The sequence below is a fragment of the Empidonax traillii genome, unplaced genomic scaffold, assembly GCF_003031625.1.
Source record: "Empidonax traillii isolate 1590-97213 ecotype Southwest subspecies unplaced genomic scaffold, ASM303162v1 scaffold612:size571257, whole genome shotgun sequence".
Lineage (NCBI taxonomy): Eukaryota > Metazoa > Chordata > Aves > Passeriformes > Tyrannidae > Empidonax > Empidonax traillii.
Genome location: NW_020955805.1, coordinates 43,675 through 57,411, shown reverse-complemented (window position 1 = coordinate 57,411; position 13,737 = coordinate 43,675). Strand labels below are relative to the sequence as shown.

At 42.9% G+C, this 13,737-nt stretch overlaps 1 protein-coding gene across 1 annotated transcript in view; it reads right to left on the bottom strand.

Moving 5' to 3' along the window:
* Positions 1-743: 743 nt before the first annotated feature.
* The window catches only part of LOC114065062 (protein LYRIC-like), a 29,115-nt gene continuing 16,121 nt past the window's right edge, over positions 744-13,737 (bottom strand). Inside the window, exons 7-11 of the mRNA XM_027898653.1 lie at positions 12,147-12,245; positions 5,555-5,661; positions 4,812-4,931; positions 3,207-3,330; positions 744-2,734 (exon numbers count right to left, since the gene is read on the bottom strand). Coding sequence (XP_027754454.1) covers positions 2,679-2,734; positions 3,207-3,330; positions 4,812-4,931; positions 5,555-5,661; positions 12,147-12,245 — 506 coding nt within the window. The 3' untranslated portion in view covers positions 744-2,678. The remainder of the gene's footprint in view (positions 2,735-3,206; positions 3,331-4,811; positions 4,932-5,554; positions 5,662-12,146; positions 12,246-13,737) is intronic.

The following is a 13,737-nucleotide window of genomic DNA, read 5'->3' as shown; positions in this document are numbered from 1 at the left end:
GAAGAGTTCTTTTCAATTATTTAGGAAAGCCTCCAATCAAGAGTATTTAGTTGTAGGAGTGTATTTTCTTTGCCTACGTTAGATTGGAGTGTTAAATAATGTGCTTCTCTAACAGCACCATTGAACCCATCTGTATTACTGTGACGGCTTCCCATCTGTGAAACTGTAGAGCCAGAAGAAAAATGCAGCTCTTCAGATAGCACTGATATCAGTAAAAGAGGCACTGATGAATTTGACAGAAAAGCTGGGTAATATAATCTGATGCTGCTTGTTATCAGCACCATAGTCAACTTGGCAGTGTTACGGGTCTTCATTCTTTTTTCATCCTAACAACAGAAGAATGTCATGAGGATTTCCTAAACATGAAAGGGTTCAGATGAAGCGCATATCTTAAAAACATTTATAGTACCTCGAAAAAGCTTGAAAATGAAATGGTTTTAGCCAAAAACGCATGCTCTCACTCACACACATACAAATTAAATAAAACTACTCAAGAGTGCTGGGCTTTGAGTAAAATTTTTCATTTTTTATTATAAAAACAGTGACATTTGAAATACTGAAACATTGAAATAAAACATAGTTACAAAGACATCAAAAAGTTTGCAAGCAGATATAGAGAAAAAAGCAGAAGTTTTTTTCTGGTTTGTTTTTTTTTTCTGGTTTGGTGTTTGGTTTTTTTTTGTTTTGTTTTGGGGTTTTTTGGTGTTTTTTTTTTTTTGGATGATAGAGGTTATCTTCAGTGCTAAGCAGAGACCATGGGCAACATCCTGGCCCCAATGAGGTCAATGAATGTTTTCCGTTGGCTGCAGAGATAGCAGAACTTTGCTTATTATCCACATACTCATTAGCACATCTTCTAAATCCTTGAACTTGCTGTACCTGTTCCTCCAGTGAGGCCATGTATTTTCTTGTTATGCATCTGCTCCAAACCATTTACTTTCCAGATAAAAGCCCTTTGGTCTAGTCAGTCCATTCATACACTGCCAATATTTTGCCTACACTGAGACAAACACCAAGATGTGCAGATTCTAGACAGCGTGCTGCTAATGGCATCAGTTAAGATTACCTCTCCTTCACCTTTCTGAAACAGTCCTGCTGTGCTAAATTTCAGGGCACACTGTACAGCTTGCTACCCCAAAAATCACAGCACAAGAGATCTGCCCTTTACCATATAGTAGCTAAACTCTAACCACAAATACACTGTTGCAGTTAATTGCTTCTCTGGAGGCTATGGCTGCTTTGACAGCTATGTAACAGATGAAGCCCATCAGGTAAAAGTGTTGAGCTGCAGGTAAAGCTCAGACAAGCCAGGATCAGGGACAGGGTGGCTGCCACGGCAGAAGCACAGAGGTCTCCTGTGGTTCCATGATGCAAACAGGAGTGCAGCCGTGGCAATGTAAAGCCCCCATCCCTGGTTACTCAGTGTCCCAGTGAAATGGATTTCACAGCATCAGCCCAAAGCCTACAAATGTGCACACATTAACATGCATTAATAACGTAACCTTCCCACACCATCTCCAAAGGCACAGAGTCAAATGCAGATGGAGATTTGACAAACACTCTCTTATCCTTCGAGGCAGCACTTCTGGGATGGGTCAAGTCTGAAGAAATCCTCTCAGCTACCACCAAAGCTGCAGCTCCTCTAGGGGATAAAGGGCTTCTGCTTTTAGTGGTATCAGCTCAGCATTGTTTATAAACCACTGTATTCAACTGTAACACATTCTCTCCTCCGTACTGTGAGCCCTCTGACAAGAAGAAATACACACTCATCAATAAATACTAAACTGACATTTTAAAAAATATCATTCACAACTTTAGTTTATATTAGAATATTCAGTAATATTCTGAAGTAACAAAATGATAAAACCTTCCAAATAACAGATAAAGAAAAGTGTTTTAAAAAGTTACCTCAGTCTACTATAAGTACAAATGCAACATGCTTTGGACATACAGACTTTAAAATTTATTCCACCATGAAATCCAAGGAGAAGAAAGGGTTTAGACCAGCTTTCCAAGGAAGTTTAAAACCTCCTTTAGAAATGTTCCCTTGTGGAGCAAGCTAGTCTTATGTGGGGTAAAAAGTATATGGCAAGGTATGAGGCAAACTCTGACTATAGCAGCCAACAAGGAGTTAAAAATATGTAGGAGATTTGAGAATGATCCATGTCTCTGTTATTCTCCCCTTGTCTCTGAACAGTGCTTCCTTCTGTACATTACTAGCCTGTCGATGAGTGCCTCTGCCAGAATGCAAGAGGAGACCAGACTAGCTGGTGGATCCTCCATGGGACCAAAGTACAATCACAGTCAGGTACAGCCCAACTATTACTACAAGTAATATTATTACAAGTTGACAAATAACATGACAATGAAAAACTGAAAGGACTTAATGCAACCAGTCAAACCCCATTCAACACCTTTTGACCAAGGGCAGCAGTTAGCAATGAACAGCCACTCTGTTTCAAAACCACCTCCTGTGCACAGCCTGCTCACTCTCTCCGCTCTCTCACACACTCATGCTCTCTGGCTCACTGTTCCTCTTCTTCTCTTCCTCTCACTGGGAGTCTCCTGAAGTCTCCCTTTGCTTTGGGCTCAGCGTGGCATCGCAGAAAGCAGAATCCTTGCAGCTCATCAGTATGCCTGCCCCATCGGGTTGTCACTGTGTCAGCTGCACAACCCCCTCAAGTCTCTTTCTTCATTTTCTTTCTCTTCCTCCTCTCCTTTTTTCCAGATACACCTGCAACACAAACAACAGGGGCCAGTGCACAAACATTCCGTGTGCAGTCACATCCCTGAGAACTGTTGGCTTTTTGCCTGATGAAGAGGATTTAAGGGTTCTTAGATGAGTTTTGCAAGGGTCACCTGCTTTCAAGGGTAATCCAAAGTCATGGGGAGGGCTCTGGATGTTTTTAGTGGGCTCTGACTTACTCATACATACATTTCCCTCTGTTTTGTGTTGAAAAGTACTGTGCAAAAATTCCTGTCACTAAATGCAATAGTAGCTTTGCTCAGCAGCTGAGAGGAGCAGGAACAGTATTTGTCACAGAAAAGCCTCTGTAATACCGAGTAATGCAAAGGCTCTCAAAGAATTAACATATACAGCTAAAGAAGAAGCATTTTGCATATTTACTTTAAAATGCATTTGTGAACACTTCTCAGATTACAAATTATTCTGTAAATTCATCAGATGTGCAAAAACAATCACTTACCATTATTGGGTGAATTATTAGCAACATCCAAGGATTTTTTGAAGGAAACAGAGGCTGCATCACTGCTATGGTTTGTAGATATCAAGTCCCTCGGGCCTTCTTCCATTCTTGTTTGCAAACCTTGCTGGGGTTTAAATGAAACAATATGCTTCACTAAGCATACGAGTTAACCGAAGCATATGCAAGTACAAAATATGAGAGAAAATGTCATTATTGGGGGCATTTAAAGGAACTGTAGGGCAAATTAATTTTTACATGTTAGAATATTCATTTACATGTTAGAATATGTCATCAACCTACCTCCTATTTATTTTAGAGGGGATTGTAGTGTTGAAATTGTCTTTAATTACCGTTTTCCCCTTGCTTCCCCCAGTGAATGGAAGAACAGCAAGAAATATTGAGGTGAAAGTACTGTTGCTGTGTAGTGACACTGAAGTGCAAGGTGTGCCCAGTGTCTGCTAAATGTCTACAGTCCACAGAAACACTGAATGTAGCACAAGGCGTGTGATGAGCAACTTTGTGTATCTGGCTTCAAAAGTAATTTCATTTTTTTATGTCCATCTCTGAAGGATGAGCTTTCACAGCAGCAGACACCAGCATTTGGGGCTGGCATGCAACATGAGCTTCTTCTTTGGCCCACCATAAACATACCAGAAGAGCAATGCTGTCCTGAGGAGTCTGAACAGCACTGTTAAGATTATTCATTAAGGTACATACAAAGCTAAACCAACTAATTGGATGTGCAAGAGAGCAAGTAGCCTGGCAGCACTCTGGGAACTGGTGGACTGGTCTAATGACTATGTGGATTGTGGTCAGTTAAAACCTTTTTGCTTAAAATGTGAGCATCTGGAGTTCAGGGAGTAAAATTGTCCTGAGGATTATGAGAGACCACAGTGGGTGTGACAGTAAGAGCAGTGATAAAAACAAAACAAAAAGCTGTATGAGTCCAGAAAAACATATTCTGTGACAAGTGAATGAAATAGAACTAGGACATATTGTGGGATTCACCCCCGCATTTCTCATTTCACAGGACAGCAAGGACGTTACAGCCAAGAGCTGGTCCAAAATCCAGTCAACACTCTGTTCCTTTGCACTTCCCATCCCCAGTGAACTGACACCCTCCACAGCCTTTCTCTGTTGCACTCTGAGACATTTTTCTCTCAGTAAGTGTTTCACTGGTACAACACTGGCCTCACTTTATCTTCACTGCCTTTTGGGAACCACCTTTGCATTACTGTTTATATCTCTGGGTGACCTTCAGCTACAGATAAAACACAGCTCAATTGTACACTAAACTTGGAGTGCATCTGGCTTTAATCATGGAAAAAAAAATGCTTAGGCAGATGCATTCCAAGTTTAGTGCACAACTCTCTGTTCTGTAAAATCAAACTGTTTTGCAAATCTGTTAGGGAATACCATGTTGCAAAGCCCCAGGGTTCACTGTGCTTACACTTATTTTATGGGAAGACAGGGAGAAAAGAAAAGAGGAAGCCAGAAGATAGAGAGGAAGAAAAGTCTCCCTTAGGTCACAACATTTTAACAGAGAAGACATCCCCCTCTGTTCTTAGAAAACCAGACACTACTCTTGGAATACAAAACACTCACATGCTTCAGCCCAGATCCACTCCTTGCTTCCTTCACTTCCATTTTCTTCTTTTTCCGCTGTGTTTTGCTTTCAAGTCCAGAAGGGCAGAAAGGAATGCCTGCTTTGCCTTTTGGCAAATCCTGAAAGCATCAGAGATTCTGTAAGAGGAGTCCTGGGACAGATAATTCTTGTGTTTTTTTCAGGAAAACCAATTACCTCCAGGAGTGTGTGCTGACAGTGCACAAGCAGGGCATCTCTCTGGATAAGGTGCACACCTCAGATTATCACAGCTCCTTGCAAAAAGCTCAGCACACTCTTCCCACTGCTACCCAAGGGAAATATTTCCCTGGGCTTCTAGAAAGCATTTAAACAGCAAGCCTTCTGCTTCTACCTCTACCACTGTATCGCTGTCAGCAAACCCTCTTATCAGCAAACTTAAATAAATATGTACCAGCCGCCTGGGATGTTGAGAAGGCTTGTGTCAGCTGTGGACTCCACACCTCTTTTCAGGCCCAGGTATTTGGGAAGGTCAGCAGCAGTAGAAAGAGTTCATTCATGCAGGGTGACCAGCCAACTCCCCCCAGCCCATCCTGCAAGAGTGTCCCCCAGCTCCAGCTATCTCAGACAGGTCAGAGGAGTGACCACACCAGGCACCTCCTCCCAGTGTGAGAAAGCCCCTGCAACCAGAGGAGCCCGGCTCCAGGGCTGGAGTGGAGACCCCAGTGGAGCAGGTCTCCCTTGGCCATCGACATCACTGCCTCACCTTCTCCTTCTCCTCCCCTGTCTGATGCTCCTCATCTCCAGTCCAGTTCCCCCACTCTTCTGTGGGAGCCTTCCAGTCAGAGTCCAGGTCAATTGTTGAAGGGTCATCTATTAAAGGAAGTGTACAAACAAGTTATGTTCAAATCCACACTACCTCCAGCCTCACATGGGTAGCACAAATGCTGCAAAGAATACCTGTCACTGTTCTGCTTGCCCCTGGGTGTGCATGTATGCATGTGTCCTAAATGTACCAAGACATTTACAAATGTATTTTAAAAAATTATTAAAACATACACATTGACTACTAATTCACAATTAGTGACTGCACTCTTCATGATAGGTAAAGAATTAAAGAAGGGCAGAAAAATACACACAAGAACAAAAGTCCTGCCAGCCTGCACTTCAAGAAAACAAGCTTTACAAAACTAATAGCATGGCTTGTCAAATATTTTCTTTTGATTTCATGGAGAAGGACTCAAGCATATCCAGAAACACTGGCAGACACAGCAGGCTCTTCCACTCACTGCAACATACCATCCTCTGGGCAGTTATTTGCATGGAAGGGGAATATTAGCAAAGGATTTGTGCATTCTTTAATGTTCTCACTGGTGTTTTCTTTTCTATAAAAAATAGAACCAAGTACATTCTTGACTTCATCTTCCTTTTCCATTTTCTTTTTCTGATTGTAAACCAGAAAAGCACCATTAAGCATTGTTTTCCAAACCTCCCTAATAAGCAACTTTAAACAGGTAGGTAACAAGCAAGTAACACCTACCCTGCATCAACTCTGACCGTCTCAAGGGGGCTAGGCAAACATCTTATCAAAATGTTTTAGATTACTGTATCTTTCAGCATCTGGTACCTTTGAAAATCTGGCTGCAAACCCCCAGCTGCCTCTCCACAAAGCATTGGCAAGTGATCCTTAGGCAAGAAGGCAAAACAGACCAGTTTAATTCCTTTAACCAAACTGAATGAGGTGCAAAAAAGCAGATAGATCAGCATAAGATGTTGAAAGGGTTACTTGACTATTTTTTAATGATTTGAATGCAACAATCTTAAGTCTTATCCTAAAAGGGAGAAAGACTTCAAAAACACAGTGTATAATAATAACTCTTAGCTGGTTATGTCTCTTAAAATAAAAATAAATAAATTTTTAAAAATCCCAAACCGGATGGAAAAACTTCTAGTTGAAGCAGGGCCAAAACCAAAAGCATGCTGGGGATGATAAAAGAAAACTGTTTCCAAAAAGTTGCTCTGACCAGTTTGCTGCCAAATGTTATAAATATGATTATAAACATTGCTCAAGTTTCTCAGTTTAAAATCCATGCCGTCTACAGAGAGAGTATGTCTTTCCTTCTTCAAAAGGGAATGAACAAGTAATTTTGAACACATTCCCCAATAAAATTCCAGTCCAAAATAGAATTCAGTCTCCTGAGCTGCAAGGCACCAGGTCTGCTGGTGGATGCTCTTGCGAGTGTGCAAACAAAACAGCCACAACTGTTGTTTTCACATATTTAACTTCTGATCTCTCAAAAATTGCATTAATGTACATACTTTTAAGCAAGAAAATAGTTTTAATGGCAATCTGCCTGCAATGGGCTTACATTCATGCTTCACCCTTGTCATGTGTTGGAATGAAACTTGGCAAGACAGTGGTGACTTCCCAAAACTTTGTGTCCCAGGGTGTTTAAAATCAACTCAGAGTAAGATTAAGGAAAATATAAGATTCTTTAAAATTTGCTGGATTTGATGGGGAAATCGGATTAAATGTACTTATCTCAAAACATAAACCCTCTCCTCTTGTGTAGCATATTTCCTTTCTACAGTGACATCTCTCACAATGTCTTTAAAATTTGAATACCCTCTAGTATTTTTAAATCAGCAGCTTATTTTCCTTGGGTCAAAAATTCTCTCACAATCTAAAACTGATCAGTAATTACTGTGAACAGGAACACTAAAAGGAAAGTGCCACGCAGCAGCAAGTCTCCCTGCTCCTCATATGTGTTTAGCACTGATGGGGGTCATATCTCTCCCAGTGCAAATATAGATCAACATCTTGATAATTTCTGATGTACATTTTTACAATAGCAAAGCTGTTAAATGCCATTTTCCAACTAGGTTCTTGCTTGCAACCCACCTCAGTCCCCCAGCAACTCCACCCAGACAAAGCTGTACTTTTCTGCTGGCAGCAAACCTTTACAGCATGCGTTTCAGGGCCAAGGTGGTTTCCATATACCCCATGCAATGAAGACACTTTTAGATCCTGAAAGGAACTGTGTTGAAGGTTTCTTCAGAAATCACAGAGGCTGCCAGCACCTCTGCAGACAAAAAGTCCATCTCAGCACCAACCACTTGAATGCTCTTGATCTCCAGTCTCTCCTCTGTGTAATGCTGGGGAGCAGCTGGCTGCATTCTGGGAGGCAAACAGGGCCCCACAGTATCAAGGTCTGGTCAAAAGGAACAGTCAGCAAGTTCTCTGTGCCTGCTGATAGATAGGGTGGAGTACAGTACTCTACAGGCTGACCCTAGTTATCTGGCTTGGAAAATGACACTGGAAAGTACTGCAGCAAAACTTACTCTATGTCATCAAGATAGGGACTCAAAATTTTCTAATCCAGAGTTGTACATTTGGATTCTGATCTACCACCATCCCTCTTGGCATGCACTCCCTAAATATGGGCAGCAGAAACCTAAGAGAGGTTCATCTGGCAGGGCAACCCCTCAGTAGGCTGCATATTGTCCATGGCACTGAGTCTTTCTGTGGCTGCTGTAGAAAACACAGCCCTTTGCAAAGGGCAGTTGACTGTGTAATGAGCACAGTTCTAATCCAAATCCTTACACTTGTAGGCCAAGTGTAATCCATTCAGTTCATATGGATAGATAATTTCCAGTCTAAAGGTTGTGTTTCTGTGTTACAGGTCAAAACTATTGCTACCAATAGCTGGGTGTAGGAGTCCCTCATTTGGCACCTTTCATAACTCAGTGGAGGCAAAGTATCAAATAAATCCCAGACTGAAGACTTCTTTTAATGGAAAGAAGTTACTGATTCTCATGAAACAACAAAAAAAAAAATTTATTTTAACCCCAGAACAGAAGGAAGGATGGGAGTCAGGAAACAGGGTCAAGAGGCATGGGAGCTTTCTTAAGGTTCCAGAGAAAATTTGTGTTGGCAATCAAGAAGGATTCATTGGGAAGACACCAAGATACAGGTAAAAAGCAACTCTCATGATCATGAGACATGTTGCATTTGCAAAGCAGAATGTGGGTTTTCTGAGACTGCCCTGTGCTGTTGCCAAAGCCCAGGTCCACTTCACTTGGAAGCAGATGCATGGGATAAAATTAGTGTTCGTTTGCCTTGGAACTAGACACAAGCGCTCCAAAACAGCCCAGCCAACTACACTGTGTGGGTTACATGTTTTGTAACAGCAAAACCAGCCAAAGGCTATGATGCATTCTGTGAGACAGCAAAACATAAGTACATAAATGTCACCAAAGGGGCAGTGACAGATGTGTGGTGTAAGTGCACAAAGGTGGTATTGGGAAACACATGCAAGCAAAGCTTCCAAGGCAGAGGCAGAAGGATCCAGAACAATGCTGCAGAAGAGGCAAGAAAGATGCCTGGCAAAAGCAGAGCACTTTCTGGACTCAAAAATAAAGCGAATTATGCCAGGACCAGAAGAGGTTCAGCCCTCTTTCTTTTCTGTTTGTGGCAGGAATGAAAAGTATGCAAACATTAATGACGAGTAGGGGAAAATGATGATTAAAAAGCTTCCCACTTTGGGGCCCCCTTCCCTTGTGGAAGAGTTCTGGCCACCTCAACCTGCCGTTGGGACTGCTGGGACTGCAGCCATCAGTGTTGACCGTATGGCTTCAGCTCCAAGATACTGAATGCCCCCAGACAACGAAGGCTTAAATTGCTAAGGACTGATTGTTTGAACACACAGAGACAATGACTGATGACAGAATGAGGATTTCAGAATTGATGAGGTTGGAAGGGGCCTCTGGAGATTGTCTAGTCCCACCCCATGGCTCACAGAGAGCTCAGCTGTAGCAGGTTGTTCAGGAATGCAGCCATCAGAGTTTTGAGTATTTTCAAGAGTGGAGACTCCGTAAGCTTTCTGGGCAAACTGTTCTGTTGACTGACCACCCTCACCATAAAACCAAAGCTTCCCCTTATATGTAAGTGGAAGTTCATTTCATACCCATTGCTTCTTCCCCACGCTCTGGGCAGACCACAGGCAACCACCCCGTGAGGTTTTCATATACATGGATGGCCTCTGCTGTACCCACTCCAGTATGTCCATGATTGTCTTATACTTGGGAGCCCAGCAATGGGCACAACACTCCAGATATGACAATAATTAAGAATTAGCCACCAGCAACGTGTGTCATTAATGAATGTCAGCACAGCAGTGTGTTGTTTGGAAACCAGCCTGATCAATAGTCTTTTTTCATTCCTGTGTCACAGTGACCATTCTGTGTTTTAACCACTACCTCCCTCTCTCCCTCCATGGATATACGCTTTCAGCTGTGACAACACTTTAGCCTTTTGACAACACTCAAGCCTTTTGTGAGTGACAGTGTTTTTATTGCTGGTACTTTACAAAAAGATAACGTGATGTGGAGCGGGGAGCCAGCCAAGGCAGCTCTGCCGGCTGGGGCAGAAGCAGGAGTCCAGCATCCAGTTCCTTTGGCTGCACCAGCACAGAACAAAGAGATTCAATACATGTACTGCTCTGCATTTGATAAAATGACCCCAGCTCATATTCAGGTTATAAATGGCTTTTTTTTTTCCAGTTTTCAGGCCTGCAAGAGCTAACAGGCCGTGTTTAACTGTCAAAGAGCTCATTTTGCCTGCAGCGCCGACCTTAATGCCAACCATTACCTCATCTAAATTCAGGGAATACATGTTCGTGACACTCCCCTCCCCTGCATCAATATCAAGGCTGATGATTCAAAGGAAAGAAAAAATACCAGGACGAAGAAGCAAGCTGTAAGGCGGGCAGAATAATCCTTCCAAACGCTTCTGTTCAGATGTTTGCAGGAGCAACCTGCTGAATTCGCTCCTATCTGTTCTGCTCTCAGACAGATATGGCACTCAAAAAGCAGAGCTCTGCCTGGCTTTGCAACTGCAGATCAAGCCCAGAGTGTGCCAAGTCTGACATGTGCTAAATGCAGTGCAAGGGAACGCTGATGATGAGCTGCCCACACTGCCTCCCTCCATCCCACGCAGGCGAGCCAGGCTCCAAAGTTGGAAAGGGCCAGGCACCCTTTGGAGCAACGCAGGGGTAAAGAAACACAGCACTAAGGCAAGGGAATGCTTGAGGTTGTTTTTTTGTTTTTATTCTTTTTAAAGCAAACTGTGCTATTTATAAAATCACGGCCCAAATGATGCATCTGCTGCAGAGCCTCAGTTACTGCTGGGCAGAGAAGCAAGACAACCACAGTCTTTTCTCCTTAGTGCACTCCACCACTCTGGCTTCTCCTGCAGTTGAACAATCAGAGCAGCTAGAGCATGAAGGGGTTTGCTCGCTCGTCAGCCATCATTCCTCCAAGAGCAGGGAAAGGCCTCCCAAGAACAGGGGTATATATAGATACTTCCCTCAATCCTGGCCAAAAGGTCAAGAGAAAAAGGTCATCCAATACCCACACTGCTCATGCCAAATTATTCCAGCTACTCAGGACCCACGCTGATCTTTCAAGCAGACTTTGAAAGTAAAAAAAATCCTCATTACTAGTCATAAAAAGACTGAAATTCTGATTGCCACAGTGCACTGGAAGTGGATTCTGTGTCTGTGTTCAGGGTACTGCTGAAGAAATTTAAAGTTTAGCCAAAGGCACTCTGAGCTCTGGAAGCACCCTGTCCTCCCATGGCTCTCCCCTAGCCCAGACTATAGTTGTCTGGAAAAGGGCCACTCAGCTCCACCTTCCCACACACCGATGGGAGGGAGGGAGTCGCAATGCTTCAGTTACGAAAACCAAACAAAACTTTGAACTCATTTCACAGATTTAGTAATCTGAGTAGACTGCTAAACATGGGGTTTTTTTGAAATGCAGAGCCCATCCTGATGCGTTTGGTTCAGGAAGTCCCTGACCTGCTCTCTTCAGGGTGTGGGGAGGGATCGCCCCATGCTTGCCCCTGTTCCTGTGCTTATCTGCCCGCAGCTGATAGCAGTGCAACTGCCAGAGAGAGGGCACCGGCCACAGGAGCCTGCAAACAGCCTCCCTACAGCTGCTCCTGCTGCCCAGGAGCTCTAATTACACTTCGCACAGCAGTATGTGTGCACTGAAAATGATTGTACTTTCTGTGTCCCTTTTTTGTCATCTTCTGGGGAAAAACATAAATAAAATGCATGTTCTTGCTCTTCTCGAGGGCTCTTCTCCCACGTGGGCTCCTGCTGCCCTGACTGAGCTCACAGCAACTATGGGCACCTGCCAAAAACTAGACCCACACTGGATTTCTCCCTTACCTCTACCAGTGAATGAGCCACATGGGAAGTGGATCTTGATTTCTGAGGCTTGGGAAACAGACTAAAAAGAGTATCAGCATTAGTACACTTGCCTTTGAACAGAAAAAGAGCAAAGAGACATACCCTGCCCCTGCCACGCATCGTCTGTGGGGAGGAAATTCGAGCTGCTGTGCCAACAGCATCTGGAAGGACTGTCCTCAGATGATTTACTCTTCACGTTATCTGCATACAGCAAAGCGTCCTTTTTAAAAATTAAAACAAAAACAACAACAAAAAAACCCCCCCAAACCTAAAAGATAATCACATAGGTATATTCACATTATTAAAACCAATTAATCATGCCTCTATCTGCTCGCTATGTCACAATGCCTGGACGTTATGTAATTTAAGCCACACATTAATCTTTGCTGCTCATCGCAGTGGATTTATTAACAAAGGCTGGACGAGGACACTACATGCATAAGTTATTAAAAACAACTCACTCAGGAGTGGCTACACTAACAATATCCAGAAAATGTTGGGGACCTAAGAAGGGAGCTACAGTTCCTGCAGAACAAAAGCTGCATCCAGTGTATCCAGCTCCAGCTCCCACTTCCTTCAGTGAGAAGGTTTCTACTAAAGCTAATAGAAATCCGTAATTACTAAAGTAATTGCTTCATGAAACAGAAAGATGAGAGAGAGCTGCTCAGGGAAAAATAAGAAGTTTTTCTGATGGTTACTTTCAGCAACTAAAGTAACCAGTAGGATTCATGTGCCTCCCAGAACGACTCCCCTTAGCCCCTTTCTAAGGCCTGTACATAACAGACAAGTGTTTTCTTCACATCTTTCATAAATCAGGGAGTTTTTTTCACATCTCTGATCTTTTCTTTCTTTCTTTCTTTCAGCTAAAGAACTCTCTGTTTTTGTTCTGTATCTGCTTGATTTTTTGCTGTATAAATGCAGATGTTAATAAATATTTCTCCCTGTTGATTACTTGGACATTAAAAACTGCTTCAATCCATTGATGCAGTGTTGGAAAACAGATAATTAAATACAGTATGTATTATATTGATTGCCATGTCTGGCTTTAGAAGCTAATTTCAGCATTCAGGCTAGCACCATACATGCTGTTTTGTGCACAGATGTCTATCTATATGTATCTATGCTTGCCTTTAGCAAAGATTCAGGACCAGACTTTGTATTCATGATCCAGATGACCTTTCAGACAAATGTGAGTTTCAGTGAACGTGTGAACCAGAAGCGCTCAAAGTCAGTCAGTGAGAAGGACTGACAGTTGCAGGGATGCAAAGTGAAAGCCAGAAATGAGGATCAACTTAATGCAGAACCAGTAGATGTTCCATCCTTCTCAAAGCCACTCACAGAGAGGGTCAAGCTGAAAATCTCTCACTGTGCCGGATGGGAAGGTGCTGGCTAGGCAGCCTCTGACAGAGCTTTTCCAACCTGGGCGTTCACACCCTCCCTCAATCTGAAATTCTCTGAATTTGTTGGTCATCACACCACAACAGAAACCTTCTGTGCCAGTAAACCCAACAGAAAGAATTTGCTGGGGAGGCAATATTTTTTTTTATTTATTCCAAGATGAGATACGAGTTTGGAAAGCACTCAATAGAAGGTTGTGATGTCAATCCCTAAAACGCTGGTGTGCTGGATTGCAGATGCAAGCAAGCTCTGCAAGGGAGAGTGACTCATGAAATGTGACTCCAGGGTAGAAGGC